At 42.6% G+C, this 19,571-nt stretch overlaps 1 protein-coding gene across 1 annotated transcript in view; it reads left to right on the plus strand.

Moving 5' to 3' along the window:
• PWP1 (PWP1 homolog, endonuclein) overlaps window positions 1-19,571 on the plus strand; it is a 320,357-nt gene that overhangs the window by 45,654 nt on the left and 255,132 nt on the right. Inside the window, exons 3-4 of the mRNA XM_069228384.1 lie at window positions 9,922-10,109; window positions 13,561-13,646. Of these exons, the coding sequence (XP_069084485.1) occupies window positions 9,922-10,109; window positions 13,561-13,646 (274 nt within the window). The remainder of the gene's footprint in view (window positions 1-9,921; window positions 10,110-13,560; window positions 13,647-19,571) is intronic.

The following is a 19,571-nucleotide window of genomic DNA, read 5'->3' on the forward strand; positions in this document are numbered from 1 at the left end:
GAAATATGAAATTAATTTGAGCGTTGGACATGTGAGTCTGTTAGTTGGATTGAAAAGGATAGAGAAGGGATAGACGAAGGACGGATTTAGAAAGTTTAATTGGCGATCAAAGTAGTAGGGAAGAGGTTTGAGATGAGTGAAGGCGAGGTTGAGGGTGAGGAGTTAAAGGGAAGTCTTTTTGAGGGATTTGAATAGTAAAAGAAGTTTGACATGATGCAAGGATGGGTAGAGAAGGGAATAGTCTAGAAAGTGTTGTTCTGGGGATTAAAGTAATAGAAAGGGGATGAATCAGAGAATGGAGGTAGATGTTATATTGAAAGAGTTATAGGGTGAGGAGTAGGGTAATGCATTGGAGAGAGTGGTAGAATAAGGCTGAGTCAGAGTGGAGGTACAGGATATATTGAGAGAGGTATAGGGTGAGATATAGGATAGTGCATTGTAGATGCTGAATTAGGAGTAAAGAAACAAATATAGAGATACATACCTGCATGGAAGGTGTATGTATGTGTGTGTGTATATATATATATATATATATATATATATATATATATATATATATATATATATATATATACATACATACATACATACATACATACATACATGGTAGTATATCTACATTTACGTTGTATTTAATAAACAAATGATGAAATATTGTATTTAATTCACAAATTAATATAAAAAAAAGCAAAATGTTAGTTATTTTGGAAAGTTTGTAACTTTCCTAAATTAAATTGAGGCCACTCATCGTCCATACTAGAGTCTGTTTGATGCATTTGCACTGCTCCCGCAAATCAATCTGAGGATGCTATCCTAATTTTTTGCCTCCAATTTTAAATTCTTTTACATTAACTGACAGTTTTAAAAATGTACATTTTACATTTTCTTTCTTTTTTTAATATATACTTTATTAGTATGTTAATATTATTTCATTTTCTAAGTAGATGAGAACCCCCTGAGTAGGCTTTATAGACCCCCAGGGGTCCCCGGACCACAGTTTAGGAACCTCTGCAAAGGAACACCTTTTTCTACTCCTTAATTCTTGCTCATGTAGTACTTCATGCATCAGACATTGCAGGCCTCATTACTTTTCACAAGCTTGATGCCCTCTTCATCGCAGAAACATGGTTCACCCTCCACATCTTCACATATTGAACACAAGAAGGGAGCAGGCCTCACTGTCATCCATGATTCCCCCTGGTTCTGCATACTAGGCAAGCAAGTAAAAGCCAACTCTAAGGAGCTTCTGAGATTCCATTTCCCTCTCCTCCACTATCCATCTCATCTACAGTCCTGGACAGAACAAGGGCTTCATTGATGAATTTTCATACATTCATACCACCTCGTCCATCCAACATCCCCACACCAATTCAGACTCCCAGACAATGCAACTCAAAAAAATACAAACAACACCCTCTTCATACTCATCGATACACTCAATGTAGTACAGCATGTCACATTACCAACACACTCCAAATGCCACATCCTCAATGTTGTCTTCTAATTATAACCAACACCCCAGTGTAAATCACCCATACGTTTGGACTAGACTGACCACTTTACTATCCCTATCTCGCTGGTCGGCATCCAACAAACTGAGGTAAACACAGAAGAAAAGACCAAACCTTCAGATCTCTCAAAGACTATCTCCAGAGACAACTTCATGTTTGACACCTACACCCTTTTAAACAACTTCAACTATATTTTTGGAAAGCTATGTGAACGTCCTTGGCCAAGTACAACACTCAAGTGCAAATTAAAGCCTTCAGCACTTGAGTACTCTAAAGACCTTGCTGACAATAAGCTATTGATCTGCATACATGAAAGAAAATGGAGGAAAACCAAAGCTCATGAGACCCCCTTTGATACTGGAGTCCCTCTGTGCAGGACACAGGCATCTCATCACATTAGCCAAAGCAAAGTACTGTATCATAACCATCAAAGAAGACACCCACACAAGCTAAACACTGTTTAAAACAATCAAGAACTGCAAAATCCCCCAGCCGGCCCGACCTGTTCTGCACTCTACAGAAAACTGCAACACCTGGAACCTCTCCTTCAGTAAAAAAAAAAAATGCAAAAAAAATAACAGCACATTGACAATACCAAGCCTACTTCATATCTCTCACACACACCACTTCTTGTGTAACCCTACAAGAGTCCGCATTAAAAGGCCTCTCTCTCCCAGATCTGGCTGACGTGCTCAACTCCCCTAACACCACTGCTTAAGAAAATTATGTCTTACCACCATCCTTCATCAAAGCTCTCTCAGGGAATGCTCTTACCCTTACTTATTGTCAATGCCTCCCTTACTCAACATAGGTTCCCAGAAACTCTCAGGACTGGCCACATTTTCCTACTTCATGCTGTCTTCTGTCATCTTCGACCTTTACATGGAGTCGCTCAGTGCTCTATTCACAGATAACATCACGAAGATTCACTGATATGCCAATGATAAACAACTGTACTTGTAAGTCTCCTCTGCTTCAGACATCCAACGCGTCAAACACTGCTTGCACATCATCTAGACCTAGATGTCCAACTTCTACCTGAAGCTCAACCAAACCAAGACAGAATTCCTATTATTTGCCAAGAACAACAAACCAAATGCAGTGCTAATCTGGCTCAGCGACATGAACCTTGACGGCTTTGAACCCCAACTCTTACTGATGGCAAATCAATTGGATTCACCATCAAGACACACATTGCCAAAAAATACAAAGATGATCTGGTACCAGCTCTCTTTTCTAAAGAAAGTCAAACTGTTACTTCCAAAAAGTGACTTCAGAGCTGCTGTTCAGTGCTTTATTAGGGGCATCTCATACACACCGCAGTATGTCTCTTTCAGGGCCTTAAGAAACATGATCACATCACGCTTATCCTAAACTCCCTTGGCTTCCATTGCCAGCCCACACCATCTTCAAAACCTGCTGCATCATCTACAAAGCCATCACATCAACCACCTCTGATTATCTTGCAGACAAGCTGTGTAGGAGGCTGGCCTGGCTTGTACTGGGTACCAGAGGTACTTACACCTTGTGCCAGGTCCAGTTATCGCTTATTAGTGTAGAAGGGGTGTTTCTAGCAGCTTAGGCGGATTGAAGGTAGCTATGGCAAAGCACCTTAAGCTGAACTAGGAGACCTGTAAAGCTCCTACTATACCACTGGTGTCATATGCACAATATCATAAGAAAACACAATACACAGAAGTACTCAAAATAAAGGTACTTTATTTTTATGACAATATGCCAAAAGGATCTCAGTGAGTACCCTCAGTATGAGGATAAGTTATATCCAAAATATATGCAGGTTATAGAAATAAAAGTAATGCAGGCAGTGTAAAGTTACAATAGATTGCAATAGGAGCACATAGGTATAGGGGCAACACAAACCATATACTCCAAAAGTGGAATGCGAATCACAAATGGACCCCAAACCTATGTGAGCTTGTAGAGCGTCGCTGGGACTGTAGGAAACCAATGAGGGTTAGAAAAATAGCCCACCCCAAAGACCCTGTAAGGTAGGTGTAAAGTGCACCTACAACCCCCAGAGAGCACAGAAGTCGTGATAGGGGGATTCTGAAAGGAAAACCAACACCAGCAATGCAACAGCAGTTGATTTCCGGACCTGAGTACCTGTAAGACAAGGGGACCAAGTCCAAGAGTCGCAACAGTGTCGAGAGTGGGCAGGAGCCCAGGAAATGTCAGCTGAGGGTGCAAGGAAGCTGCCACCGGATGGAAGAAGCTTGGTGTTTTGCAACAACGAAGAGGACTAGGAACTTCCCCTTTGGAAGATGGATGTCCCAAGTTGTGAAGAAGCTTGCAGAGGTGTTCCCATGCAGAAAGACCACAAACAAGCCTTGCTAGCTGCAAGGGTCACGGTTAGGGTTTTTGGATGCTGGTGTGGCCCAGGAGGTACCAGGATGTCGCCACTTGGATGAGGATACAGAGGGGGCGCCTAGCAAGTCAGGGAGCCCTCACAGAAGCAGGCAGCACCTGCAGAAGTACCTGAACAGGCACTTAGAAGAAAAGTGAACCGGAGTCCACCCGAAGTCACAAAAGGGAGTCCCACGACGCCGGAGGACAACTCAGAAGGTTGTTCACTACAGGTTCGAGTGTCGGGGACCAGGCTTGGCTGTGCACGAAGGAATCCTGGAAGAGTGCACAGGAGCCGGAGCAGCTGCAAATCACGCGGTACCCAGCAATGCAGTCTAGCGTGGGGAGGCAAGGACTTAGCTCCACCAAACTTGGACTGAAGAGTCACTGGACTGTGGGAGTCACTTGGACAGAGTTGCTGAGTTCCAGGGACCACGCTCGTCGTGCTGAGAGGGGACCCAGAGGACCGGTGATGCAGTCTTTTGTTGCCTGCGGTTGCAGGGGGAAGATTCCGTCGACCCACGGGAGATTTCTTCAGAGCTCCTGGTGCAGAAAGGAGGCAGGCTACCCCCAAAGCATGCACCACCTGGAAACAGTCGAGAAAGCCGGCAGGATGAAGCGATACAAGGTTGCTAGTAGTCGTCTTGCTACTTTGTTGCGGTTTTGCAGGCGTCCTGAGCAGTCAGCGGTCGATCCTTTGGCAGAAGGTGAAGAGGGAGATCCAGAGGAACTCTGAGCTCTTGCATTCGTTATCTGAAGAATTCCCCAAAGCAGAGACCCTAAATAGCCAGAAAAGGAGGTTTGGCTACCTAGGAAGGAGGATTAGCTACTAAGAGAGGTAAGAGCCTATCAGAAGGAGTCTCTGACGTCACCTGCTGGTACTGGCCACTCAGAGCAGTCCAGTGTGCCAGCAACACCTCTGAATCCAAGATGGCAGAGGTCTGGGGCACACTGGAGGAGCTCTGGGCACCTCCCCTGGGAGGTGCATGTCAGGGGAGTTGTCACTCCCCTTTCCTTTGTCCAGTTTCGCGCCAGAGCAGGGCTGGGGGATCCCTGAACCGGTGTAGACTGGCTTATGCAGAGATGGGCACTATCAGTGCCCATCAAAGCATTTCCAGAGGCTGGGGGAGGCTACTCACCCCCCCCCCTCCAGCCTTCACACCTATTTCCAAAGGGAGAGGGTGTTGAAACCTGTCTGAGGGGTTGGCAGCAGCTGCAGTGGAAACCCCGGAAAGGCAGTTTGGCAGTACCCGGGTTCTGTGCTAGAGACACGGAGATCATAGAATTGTCTCCCCAATGCCAGGATGGCATTGGGGTGACAATTCCATGATCTTAGACATGTTATATGGCCATGTTCGGAGTTACCATTGTGACGCTATACATAGGTAGTGACCTATGTATAGTGCATTCGTGTAATGGTGTCCCCGCACTCACAATGTCCGGGGAATTGGCCCTGAACAACGTGGGGGCACCTTGGCTAGTGCCAGGGTGCCCACACACTAAGTAACTTAGCACCCAACCTTTACCAGGTAAAGGTTAGACATATAGGTGACTTATACGTTACTTAAGTGCAGTGTAAAATGGCTGTGAAATAACGTGGACGTTATTTCACTCAGGCTGCAGTGGCAGGCCTGTGTAAGAATTGTCAGAGCTCCCTATGGGTGGCAAAAGAAATGCTGCAGCCCATAGGGATCTCCTGGAACCCCAATACCCTGGGTACCTCAGTACCATATACTAGGGAATTATAAGGGTGTTCCAGTATGCCAATGTGAATTGGTGAAATTGGTCACTAGCCTGTTAGTGACAATTTGGAAAGCAGAGAGAGCATAACCACTGAGGTTCTGGTTAGCAGAGCCTCAGTGAGACAGTTAGTCATCACACAGGGAACACATACAGGGCACAAACTTATGAGCACTGGGGCCTTGCCTGGCAGGGTCCCAGTGACACATAGACTAAAACAACATATATACAGTGAAATATGGGGGTAACATGCCAGGCAAGATGGTACTTTCCTACAAGCTGACTATCTCTGGCGGTTCTCTACACACCAGAAGCTAGGACACGATCGGACTGCAAACTAAGAAGTGTGAAAAAAGCAAGACAAAAGGCTTTATCCATTACACCTATGATCTCGAACAACATTCCCATGTCCAGGATCTGCCCAATGCTGCTTCCATTTAGGAAAGATTTAAAGGCTCATGTCTTCTAAAGAACACTACATCATGATGCATGAACCAACCACAACTCTGCATCCTGTCTTATCACTCACTGACATTAAGGTGGCCTCTGACCATTTACAGCGCTACACTGCCTTTTGGCTAGGTTTGTACTATGGAAATAACATATACAAACATATATATACAGAAACAGAATTTCATGCTTGTTCAGCACCATCCACCGACTTGTGAGTTAAATAATGTGAATAGTGAGACAATAGATATAAATTATACCTATAAGAAAAATTGCAGCACATCTCATCATAATCGTTCTAAGATGACTACTCACTTTGGAAGGAACTGAAGCTTGCACAGTATATTCTAGCTAATTCTGTGTTCTTCATTTCTTATGTGTTTGGTATTATTTTTGTCTGTAAGCGCTAGGATACCTTGATTGAGAACAGGGGTGTGGAATTTAATAAAATACCTACTTGTCCATGGGAAGGTTTCTTCATAAATCTCCTTGTTCTGTAAAAAAAATATACGTGTCCATTTGGTGCTATGTAGCGCAGCTACAAATTATGGCAGCAATATCAGTATATAAGAGCTCTGATAATAGCCTCTCTGATTATGCTTGGGCTCATACTATAGTAGGGCTTGATTACCAGTAGTTTCTTTATTTTGTCACCTTTCCTCAGATCAACATACTGGGGCTGAAGGTAGGGGTAAGCAATAGTTCCAGGGTTAGAGTACCCTTTTGAGTCCGTGCAAACCTACTAATTTGCATGTTTTAAGGGTTTTCCCGCTCTTCTCTAATCATTTCCCATTTACTGAGAAAGGTTGGAAATTTACTCCTGACTAGGGTCAGAAGTAAAACATCTTCCACGATTGAGAAGCAAGTGGTAGAGGGAAAGTGAACTTGTAAATGCTCAACACATTTTTTGCATGAGGGAATCTACATCTGCATATTTGCACTTGCTAATATACAGTTCACACATATTTTCTAGGAGTATGATTTCCTGGTCTACTTCTGTAAATTCTTGTGAACTTATGAAATACGCAAATCTGCAGAAATTCAAATACATATACCATGGTTGCACTTTTGTTACTTTCTTAAGAATTGCCCTCCTAATTATGTCTGGCCTTCACCAAGACCTTTTGTTTTATTAAAATTCTATGCCTCTCTCTATCCATCTATCAGTTGACTTCACTGTGACTGATCCAACTTGCAGAACCCGCTCCTACTCAGCGCCTGGATACCCTAATGAGTGACTCTACAAATCCATGTTACATTACAATGATTGCAATCTGCTCTTTCACAAGGAGCATACTGGCACACAAAGTAGTTTTGTTCACTGCAAGAACTACTGTGGCAATGTGTGCTTTTTGTGACCAACAAATATTTTTACTTTTTGCTAATAATTGTTACAATGGTGAGGGCCCATCAGCTCCCACAACAAAAGCTTAGGCTTTCATTATTCTAATGAGACTACTAGGTTTTGAGCGGCAGAATCACCCACGGCGTGGGAGACTGAGTCTGACCCACTGCAGGTGACACCTGTCGCTCCAATCCGGGTTTTGCTCCGGCCAACTAGCAGTGCTTCATCCCTACCCGAGAGCAGGGGTGACTGGGCAGCCGAGCGCATGACATAATTGGTTTCTCAGGGAAGCCGTCGTCACTCAGGTCTCATCTGTTTCTCTCAGTTACCTTACTCTCATATATAGAATGACAAACAGAGGCAGTATATGTTTCAGTAATGATTTAATAAAACAACTGCATCTTAGATAGCAAAGCATGAGCTGCAATAACCAGGATGACACAGCATGACAGTATTAAAATTGTGACAAGAAGAGTGAAGCATAAAAATAACGCTATCATATTGTCACTACGGTCAATAGACTAACTCCTACCTACACTATGATACAGCACAGCGTGTTAAGCTCTAATTCTGCCCTTCAGGTTTCCTTGGGAAGACATCATCCCCTATGCCTGAGCAAAGGCCTGTAGTCTGCAATAGCATCTGTAGCGAAGCATTCGGCAATCAGCATACAGTCGTGGTTCTCTGGCTTGAATCTCCCTCTAACGTGTAAGGGACAGGGAAATGTTTTTATAATAACACAGTTGATGTTATGAGAAAATGTCCCTACGTAATTATGTGTGTTTTCTACGAATGTTGGAGACTAAACTTATACCATGTTCACCGGCAATGTACCGTGCTGTAGCCTTGGAAGAAGCACAGAGTGAGCAAGAATGTCTTGTTTGAGAACAGAGTGCTGGCCTAGGCAAAAACAGTTAGGTAAACAGAAAATAAAATGACAGTAAAAGTGGCTATTGTAACAATAATAAAATAAAGCCGAATAAATTATATCTAGGTTAGAGTGCACAGCGGCTTGGCCTAGTGTGTTAAAATAACATGCATGGAGCTATAGCTAAAATGGCTACACAACAGCAAGAGACACATTGACAAAAACAAAAAGATTGACCACCAGTGTTGGATCTTTTGGGGTTTATATTCATGTTTCCCATACGCTTGTTGAAACGGGTTACACTTACTTTCCATTATGAATATTTTTTGGAAATACTAATGTGCATCAACTCTTCTTACTAAAGGATGCTTCAAACAAATGGGACCTAAAAGTTTAGAGTAGTTTAGCAAAAGGTTTTTTTCTTAGTTGCATTTTTTGTGAACTTTTGTTTTAAAGCAAAACATCAAAAATCTCGCTTTCAAGCTTCTGCAAATATTTGCATTTAATCATAGAACACTATAGGAGCATGATGCGTTGTCTCATATTTTTAAACTTTGCAAACGTGTGCCCGTTTTTTTTATTGGAACCACTGTCAGTAGTGCAGTCCGATCTTAAAACATTTTTTTTAGAATGCTCATCCTAATAATAAAGGCTTTGTATTAATGAACCATAAATACAAGTTAGAACTGCAGTAACATATGGACACCAATATGACCTCAACTGCAGACATTTCCTTTCACTGCTCTATAATGTGGTACTGTAAATTTGCAGCCAAAGGGTTTGTGCTGCAGAGGGTGGGCCTACCTGTCCCAAGGACAAAATTAACCTGAAACGTGTTGTCATTGGCCCCAAACAATATGTCCTGGGCGTTGGGCTATAGGAATTCCACATCTATGTGATAACAGTGCAGTTAATACAACTAAAACAAAAATCAACTGAAATTGGTATCAATCTGTGCCAAAGAGGAAGATTATAAAGTATATCTGTGACTATTAGTGTATTTCACGACTTCTGCAAAGTCATAAGAAACACATAAAAGATAAGGAGTAAAGAAGGTAACACTTTCAGATAATGCTGTAATACCATAAGACTTCTTAAAGTTTCTATGCATATTATTGTATTGATAGTAATTGCACTCAAAATGCCTACAGCTTCTGATCCCTCGTATCCATCCTAACAACCATAAACTGAATTTTGTGAGTTCGTGTTGAGAGTAGAAGGATTGACAGACGGGTCGAAGCAATCTCCACGTCAGCACACAATGACGGCATACAGTTCTCCACATTTAAAATAGCTGTTAAAGAAAAGCAGAATGCTGACCACATAGTTGCATAAAATTATCAGCTCTGTCTACTCTGTGTACAAACTGGTTCACCGTGTTATGAAATATACATTTACTGAACTGCTTCTGCCCGTGGTGACTAGTCAACTAAAGTCCTTTTCGTGAAGATGTGCACTAATATTTTTGTGAGGTTGAGCTTTATTTAGAGAAGCATGCAGCATGAATATTATCATATAAAATTATTTAAATGGAAAAGTAAACACTGTCCTGTAGTGTGGGCCTCTGAGCCCCTTTCCTTTGTACTTTACTGCACATTGATGCACCCATTATCCCAGTTGAAACCCTTCTGCTATGTTTGTAGTGCAGGTCATTTTGATGAAGATGAGGATGAAGAAGGAGAATCTGCTGGAGCAGGGGAGGATGAAATGACGAGTACTGAAGTGTCGGATTCAGCGGTGGCTGCTCGGCAAGAGGATGCTCGTTCAAAGTCTGATGATGATGAACTGGCAGAATATGATTTGGACAAGTACGATGAACAAGAAGAAACAGGTAATTTCAAACTTGCTTAATGTTACTGTATGTTAATTACAGAACCAGATCGATATCTGTGTGATATTGCCAGCCGTCTTTTTTTTAAAAAAATTGGCGAAGTATTTATTTTTGTCAAATTGCCATTTTAAACCAGCATTTTCAATGCAATGGGTCTCTCGTTTGCTCGAGTAAGAGCTATTTGCGTTGTAAATTCCGAACTTGACATTTCTTGCCACATAAATTGAAAATAAAAAGCAAAACAGAAGTTCGCTCACAGTCAAACGTGTTATCGGCAAAAATGCAATTATCCATGTAACAGGGTCGATGTGATGCAAAGCGCTCGGCTACTGCGAGATCGCGCTGCATAGGAAATAAATAGAAAAAAAGTAGTCCAGAAACCATACCGAAAACACGGAGTCTTATATGTTTTCAGTAGTTGGCCGGTGCGCTTGAGGAGGGCTAAACACCAGAAAAGGCATGAGGTATACATCCACTAATGAAAGCAAGCGAATTTTAAAAGGCAAGCCCATAAACCAACCAAACTCATGGGGGTGAGGTGGGCGTGGTTACAATCCTATTGAGAGATTACAACAGGGACAGAGCGCTTTGCGCTCGACCCTAAAAAGGAATGGCAATCTGCAAAGCAGCATCTATTTTATTTTTTTTGTGTGTGGAGGAGTAAACTATATTTAAGGTTGAAAATAATAAATCAACAAAAAGTGATATAGTGCCTTGGGTTTTAAAATGGAAAGCGGAGACCCGTTAATCTATCACTTGGCCCATTTCACCCCACTAATGACTGAGCAGCTCCATACGGCTGATAACATCAGAGGGCTCTGGGGATTCTAATATGACAAAGGTAAATTGTCTGACATAAAACTGCTGTTACTATTACACAAATTTCATCGGAGCAGATTCAAAAAGACTTATGACATCATGACATTCCATAATGGAGACGAACCGCTCTCTGCAGAATAATCCTTGAAAGAGAAAATTGATCATAGATTTATAGTAAGCCTTGTGCTCTACATCAAATCCTTTTGTAGTCCAGGGTGGCATTTCCACTGCCCCCACAGTAGACCCGAGTGTTGCACATGGTGCATTTTCTTAGTAGACAACTGAGGCAAGAATAGAAATGGCAGATTAGCAGTCCTTTGAAAGCAGAGGTTGGTGTCAACAGTTGTCGGAATTCAGCCTAAAATGTGATCAGACCTTCAATGGAATTTTCCCATCTGCTGATAATCCAGCAGGGTAGAAATTGCTTAATTGCTAATGAATATAGAGTAAAAGAATGTTTAAATGGTCTATTTAGGTTTTGGACCTAGTTTCTAGTTTATGATTGAGCTTGATGAAGGTGTCCCACTCATTCTCCCATGTAAGTTTGCAGCCAATTCCGACTTATTAGACGTTAGACCACCAGAAGCAGCAAGGAGTTTAATTCTTGTAGTTTAGGTTGCAGAGGCAGATCATAGGGCTTGTCACTGTAACTAGGCTTGGAAGGACATGGCTAAAAGAAAATTCTCAATTTCTTCTCAGAATCGAGGTTAGTGATACAGTATGGCCTGAAGGCCTGCACGATGTAAGTTCAAATGACTATGTGCCCAGGGTCTGGAGCAATGCCCATCAACAAATTAGGTATATCCCTTCACTGCTGCATTTGAGCAAGGAGCTCAAAATACATACATTTAAAATGCATCATCATCTGACACTGATAATGAACTGTCCATCTTCTCTGACCTTTGGGCACACTGAGGCCTGGCTTCCACTGCCCCCACCTGTGAACATGATCTTGAATTGTTCCCTGTGCCTGATATGTCTGACAGGACTTAGTTACTTTCTAATTAGGCCTCGATTTCATACGTATCAGAACCGATTAATATGTGTTACTATCTAAGACTGATGTTTAGTTTGGCCGTAGGCTTGGAGAAAAGTGTCTTGGAGATGGTCATAGACTTCTTTTTTATGAAGACTCGAAGCTGTTTAAAAAGTCCTCCTATTGGAGTTTGCTTCTGTATGATGAGACTTTTTCCAGTTGCATTTGATGTGCACCTAATTATCGCAATGCAAATAATGAAGCAGTTGAAAAGTTTGATGCTCAAGACTCTATACAATGATAAGGAAAAACGGAAGGATTTCGAATCTGACAAGCTTTGTCATAGCATATTGTCTGCCCTTTCTGTTGAAAGTGAAGATGATTGACCAAATGTTGATTTTGTGTGGCTGCAATAGCGTATGCGTTGATGACAGTAGGAGAATGGACAGTTTGATGGCTTGGTGAGTGAGTGAAGATAGAAGGAATCAAATGATAAATGTGGTGATGAATGAAGGAATAGGAGTATGAATAGTTGAGTGCAATGAGGGATGCGCTAATGGGTCCGTATACGAATTAATGGAGGCTAGGGAAAGAATGGATGAAAGTGAGAAGATGTGTAATTATTGAATGCTTACGAATCCACAGGGATGGCTGAACAGATGACTGAAGGTTGCATACATGTATTGATGACTGAGAATGAATTATAAGTAAACGAGAATTGATTGTTGAAAGAGAGGAGGTGTGCAAGAGAATCAACCATCATGAGTGAATATCAATAAATAGATGAGAGGGGATGGATGAATCAGTGCATACCTGAAAGTGGAGAGATGAATGAGAGCTTGGGGACAAATAGATGAAATGATAACATCATCATTTTGATCTATGAAAAAAACAAACATTTGCAAACATTATGGTTGTGAGGATGGATAGTGGATGCACAGATAACTGACATTGTAACATAACATTGTGTGCCTGAGATTGGTTTTCTCACAGACTTATCTGGGAGTGTGGGCTAGTTAGCATTATCGGTGCAGTTTGCTCAGCATAAATGGAGTTTTTGAAGGTTGCTGGACAGATGCATGACAAGACAAATATGAGCATTTCTGGCTGGCTGGATGAATGAGACTGAGCATGGTCATATAAATGAAGACAAACCTGCCTGTGATGGAAGTGGGCACTCTCTTAAACATCTGCAAGAAAGCCTTCATTAGTGAGCACCAAAATTGTTGCATGTCTGCACAGAACTAAATCTTGTAAGAGACCACGGTCCTCTGTTCATAGTGGGCCTACACTATGCACGCAGCTATAACACTGCCCACTATGGTATGTAATAGTCACCTCAGGAACTGTGAAGGTCTAAGCATGAGCCTTTCAGCAAACAGTGCTGGTCTGTCAGACGCTCCCTAATTCTCTATCATTGCCAATTAAAATGGCTTGTGTTGACTTCAGTATGTGGTTGAGGTTGGAAAGTGCAAAATAGCAAATTAAACAGACCACCTGCAGGGACTTTTAAGATTCTGCGTCCAGATCCTTGCATAAACTACCATAATTATCTTTAATGAGGACTGTACATTGTTTGCACATTACATTTCTAATTAGGGTCTAGTTGATAACATATGAACTTTGTTTCTGATCATGGACCTTTTCCTCTTCTAGAAGCCGTGAGCCTTGGTGATAGCTTAGCAGGCCTCTCAGTTCATGCAAGCAATGCAGAAGATCCTTATATTACTATCAAAGATACAGTAAGTAACAGTTTATCAATCAATGAAGTTTCCTTTTTGTCCTAATATTACACATTGTATTCCTCATATAATAGAAAATTAGTCAATGATTGTCAGGTTATGGGAAAGCTATGACAAAGGCATCGAAGTGTAACTTGTGTAACTGAGAACGTGAACAAAAGGAGCATGCAAGGAATGTAAGTTATCATTAAAGGTTATGTTTATCTGAAAGGATAAAGTATGCTGCACAATACATAAAATAAACAACAGTAGGTCTAATACTATTCTTGCTGTGTGTTTGACCTGGCCCTCTCTGAAGGGTCATCCCCAAAATGTTTGCCTACACCCTCCAGTTTTTTGCTGACCTTAGGGCACTGCACACTTTAGCACCGACTAGTGCTAAAGTGCTTGTGCTCTCTCCTTAAAACATGGTAAGATTGGCCTAAACACATTTGGCTTATTAAGTCCCTAATAAAGTGGTACTAAAGGTACTCAGGACCTACACATTAATGCTATCAGTGGGCCTGCTGCACCTCTGGTGCAACTCACGTAGGTAACCAATTAAACATCTTAGGCCTGCCAATTCATCCTGTGTGTGCAGTTTATAAACTTCCATTTCGACCTGACAAAATAAACCTTTTGCCAGACCCAAACCGTCCTGCCCTAAACATCCCACAGGGCAAGGTGCAATGGATTTAGAAAGTGGGATATCTGCTTTTTAGTTTTACATGTCCTAGTAGTGAAAACGTCTTAAATTCATTTTTCACTACTGCAAGGCCTGTTTCTACCATAGAATAACTTTGGAATTGCCTTGTAACATTTAATGAGTTGTAATTTCCATCACCAAAATTGAACAGGTAACCAGTTCATGTTTGGTCTCTTCAGAGCTGTAATGAAAAGTCCTAACTTATTGTCAAGTCGGATTTTATATTACCATTTTGAAAATTCCACTTTTAGAAAGTTGGCATTTTCCTCCCTTAGCCATTTAGTGCCTGCAGCCTGCCTCTGGTCACATGACTGAGTGTAGATGACAGTCAGGCTTTGTGTACTGCTCCTAGACAGCCACACACAATAGGGAGCTTAGGTGTGCTTGGATGGGGCATCAGTGGCAGGATGGAAGGGAGGAACTGGGTGCAACCACACTTAAACATGAAAAGGCTGTGTTCTGCCTCCTCACAAAGGGTTGCATACCCCTTGTATTAGTCTGGAGCCAGGACAGGGATTGCATGATGTCTGGGGACTTCAAAGAGAATTTCTAGAAGATTATTCTGCCTTTCAGAGGAAGGACAGCAGGTATAAATGTTGGACCTCAGTCACCAACTGTTCAGTACACTTCTGGACCTGTGGATACTCTGTCGAGAAGAAAGGTTGCCACTCTGCTGGAACACTGCTGCCTTGCTCTGATCACCTACTGCCTGCTGCCCTTTTGCCTAGGTGAGAAGGGCTGGGCCTGCATTTCTTGCACGCAGGATGCCTGAGTGACTGCAAGGGCTAATTGTTCTGGTCTTCAGACTTGAGCCTTCAACCTTGCTTCTGCACCTGGACTCTGCCAATTGTGAGTCTACCCTGCCAAACACTGCCACTCCAGTCTTGAACCCTTGGAAGTGTGCCTAAGGTGCTGTGCCAGCCTCTGTGGATTCAGCAGAACCAACTCATCTCCTCTGCTGCGTGGTGCAAACCTTAAGCAGAACCAATGCACTGCAGCCTTGCTGCATCTCAGAAATGACATTGTGCTTTGACTTTGCGACACATCTTCAACGCAGACTCTCCACAATGCTCGGCAAGCCAGGATTTAAGGTACTCTGTTCAGTGGGCCTGACTGGGTCCATTTAGCCAGCCTGTGTTCACCTGAACTTGTGGCTCTGTCCCGATCTGCCCCAACCAGATTTTCACAGTTGGTGCTATTTACACAAATATCTTCAAAATTTAATATATCCGGTTCTACTAAGTTGAGTTTTGTCATTTTTTATTTATTTAAAAAAGTGTAACTCTGTTGAGGGCTCCTTTTGTGGTGTGGCTTCACAGTGTTGCTATTTGAAGTGTTGCACAAATAATTTACACAATATCCTTGGTTAAGTCTGACAGCTTTGTGCCACACTACCTGAGGTTTGATTACAAGTTAATTTAGCGTTTGCTTGTGACTTCACACAGAGAAGAGTTGTGGTCCCTGCTTCAGAAGGGTCTCCCCCCTCTAACCAGTAACACAATTTTTTACACTGTGTATTTTATCAACCGCTTGACAAGGACTTTCCTAAACATCATTTTGTACTTATAAACTGGACCTGCCAGGTAATCTGCAAGTTGGGCCAGCAGTAAACCACATGCGACTAGATGAATTGTAAATTAAATATTTATTGGAGACTTCTAGCCAAGTCATTTGACAATACCCCACTCTGCCATCTTTATCTGGTCTATCTCAAAAGTACAGTTTAAACCCTGAATCCTCCTACAACATTTGCATTTTCAAACAAATAAATGTATGGTGTTTAATGTAGAAGTCAATTTGTAGTGATATTCTGCGTTAAGAATAAAAACAAAAATAGTTTGCTAATTTAGGGTTCAACTCAGCTGTGCGAGTACATTACCAGGTCTGAGGAATTTCTGCAAACTTTTGCTTTTCAACTGATAGTAGCACATTGACATTGCCCATTGTATTGATAGAAACAGACATGATGTGATATGATCTGGATTCTGTGGGTATGCACACTCTGTATCATTAACAGCCTTTAGCATTACACCTATGCCCATTAAACACATCATTTTAAATATAATAAAAGTGTTGAAGGCACTACTTATACATCGGTCTTTTAGATTGTCTAGTGAGGTGGCGAGGCTTAGACTTCAACCCCAGAGCTCCCATATAATTTGGGGACTGTCAGATTTATAGCAGTGTTGTCCATTGTAGATCCAGGAGGGTGGTGAGATCCGTGATATAGTGTCAGTATTTTCTGGAGTTGTAGCTATAGAGTCACAACTTTTGGGGATAACAATTAGGCCTGTATTGAACACTTTTTGGGGCTGCACAAGAACTGGAGACCTTTTGACTATTAGCGGCTGCTATGTTTTAAGCAAATTGTTGTAGACAATTAGACAAGCAATAATAGTATCCATAACAGTATTTGCAGTTGGCACAATAAAAGAGCATACTCTACAGTGTTCTAATGAGCCTAATTTATAATGCTTTACTGATTTCCAGAAGAATAGGATGAGTACACTGATGAGTATTATATCCTGTAGTTTTCAAGTTCTATACGGATGTGTGCTGTTGGTACAATTGTCCACTCTCCTACTAGCTAGTCTTTCTGTTAATAGTGGTAAGTCTTCTTTGATCCCAGTTCATAATTTCTCTTCATTGATGTGATCCTACATACATTAGTTGTGATTACGTACAAAACTCCAGAAAGGCACCGAAAAAGGTCCGTCTTCACTACCTCTCTCGGATAACCTTATTGAGCTCTGCGACGCATGACTTACATTTTGTCGGAACCACATGCTTACCTTTAAATGCACTAAAATTTAATTTACTCCCCCCAGAATCTCTGAAACAAGGTCTACACGTCTGGTGGAGGAAGTGGGTGGGAAATGGTGGTCTTCCCAAATCACTTTCTGGTTGTAGCTCTGTTTTTCACTCTAGATACTTCTACATAATTCCACCATAGACGTTTTTGAGATTATGGGCTGCCTGACCCCACTTCCACATCAGCAACCTGCCATGCTTAAAGATAGGATATGGCTTGTAAAAAGGTTGTTGCTAACAATGATCTTTTTTTACCCTCATCATCTTCCCACAGCCCACCTCAAGGGAGGAGCAGTGGAATTGATTTCCATTAGCACTAGGCAACTATATTGTGTTGGAGTACAAAGTTTGGATTAGGTTCTAGAATAGAGAGCCCATCTCAGCCCCGTTGTACATATCCAAAATGTATTCACAAAGAGGCCAACATGTTTCATGACAATCATCGCTTCCTCGGGACCAACGGCAATAGAATTTCTTTATGTAAATTACTATAAAAAAAAATAATAATATATGATATACAGTGTCCACTGTGATTATAAACTATCAGAACCCCTTTCAGAGGCTCATGGGGCACGCAGAGGCTACCTGGCCCAGCTTTGGGAATTGAAGCTTTTTTACTTCTGATGTCCCATGGTCCAACCTACTATGACCATGAGTAACTGGGTCAACTACCCCTTCTGCACTTGACTCTCAGGGTAAGCATTATCCGAAAAGTGCAAGGCACCTTTTGGGGGAGAGGTGGGTACAGGATTGTGAACAGGGGATCCCTACCCAAAATGCATGCTGTAGAAGCACTAAAGCATTATCCAGCCACCTGCTCACTTTTCTGGAAGAAAGTAAAGAATTTTATTCCTGCAGATACTAACTCTAGGGAAAAATACAATATTCATAAACAATTGCACACTAACAAGTCCTCCTCCCCCAAACCCTGCCCCAAAAGATTGGGGCTTTGATATTTCTCTGGTGATTCTCTGTACCATTCCTTCCTCCCTCTAGCAATAATGGTTATTCCCCATTCACTACTGGTAACATCCAGGGTATGCCACACTAGTAGTCCGAGTCTCAAGAGTCCACTTTGACACTAATTTTAAGTCAGTACTGTTCCAGCATTAACAGCAAGTTCTCCCAGAGCTGAAAGACCCAAAATTGGTCTTGCCCTTACAGTCGGAGCAGCTGCAGTTGAGTTCAGAGGAGTCTGCTGCACACAGACCAGGGGAGGTACTCAGTAGGTGCAAAGTCCCTCACTCACTGTCATGCTCCTAAAGCAACTGAAGTTTTTCTGGGGCTTGTTCTGCGAGGTAAATGTCTGGTTCATATCCCAGTGGGGGTGGTTGCGATGATCCTGTCGTGGGTGCCTTGCCTGGATGATGGTGTGCGCAGGTTCTCAATTGGCGTCCTCTCTTCTGCGGCATAATGTTGCAGATCAGTTCGTAGTTCTTGATGTCCCTGGTGACTGACTCGGCATACGTTGTCACCGTATCTCATAATACATTGGCTCCTGCTTGATTGACATGGTGAAGTCCTTGGTGGCGGCCCCTCCTGACATACACGGTCTCAGCACTTTAGCACTTAAGGCCCTTACTGCCTGCAGTTTGTTTCCCAGTGGCCCCTCCTGGCATATGGCGTCACAGACTCGGCACTATGCATGGGCTCCTGCCCGATCGGCTTGGCACCCAGCTCAATTCACACCAGCCCTCCCCTCGCATACATGTGTTGCAGATTCTGTCCTCCATCAAGGACCTGAAGGGTGTGGCCGCCGTTTACTCACACCTTACAAAGGGAGTCCACAAGGACAGTGCTCCCCACTGGACCCTTGCTCCTTCCAGTGCTTCCTCTTCCTTACAGGGCACACTGGTCTTAGCAAGCAGGTAGGCCCTGGTGCTTCCGGCCCCAGAGCAGGTAATCTTGGATTCCCTGGGTGATATCCCCTCACGCAGCAGGGAGACTAGCAAGCCTTGGCCATCAGCACTGCTCACAGACAGACGTTTTCTGGCTTCTTGGCAGATGACAATTTCTCTCCTTATAGTCCATTTCCAGACACCAAATGAGATGTAGGGTCAGAGTCTTTGAAGGTTTATGTGCGATTTAGGGCCTGGGTCTTTGAAGTTTTATATTGGGAGGGATTCTGCTTCTTTTTAAGGGTCCACTCCTCTGCTTCCTCTTCCTATGAAAAGTAGTCTGCCCCAAGAGGAGTTACTCCAAAGCTGATAGTCTCACAACACGTGCCATGGGAGTGACTAAAGATCACAAGAGGATGTCACCTATAGTGATATGTGCATCAAAAGGTTAGCCCATGGCTCCATCCCTATTCGTTATATTTCTCTTAGCCCCATCTCCTTCTAGAGAAGTGCCGAGGCCACTTCCTTGGGACCTCTCACTGAATCAAACAGCACCCTTTGAAGTGTACAGGGGAAGCCTGGCTCTCCCCT

Source organism: Pleurodeles waltl, chromosome 4_1 (assembly GCF_031143425.1).
Source record: "Pleurodeles waltl isolate 20211129_DDA chromosome 4_1, aPleWal1.hap1.20221129, whole genome shotgun sequence".
NCBI classification, from domain to species: Eukaryota; Metazoa; Chordata; class Amphibia; order Caudata; family Salamandridae; genus Pleurodeles; species Pleurodeles waltl.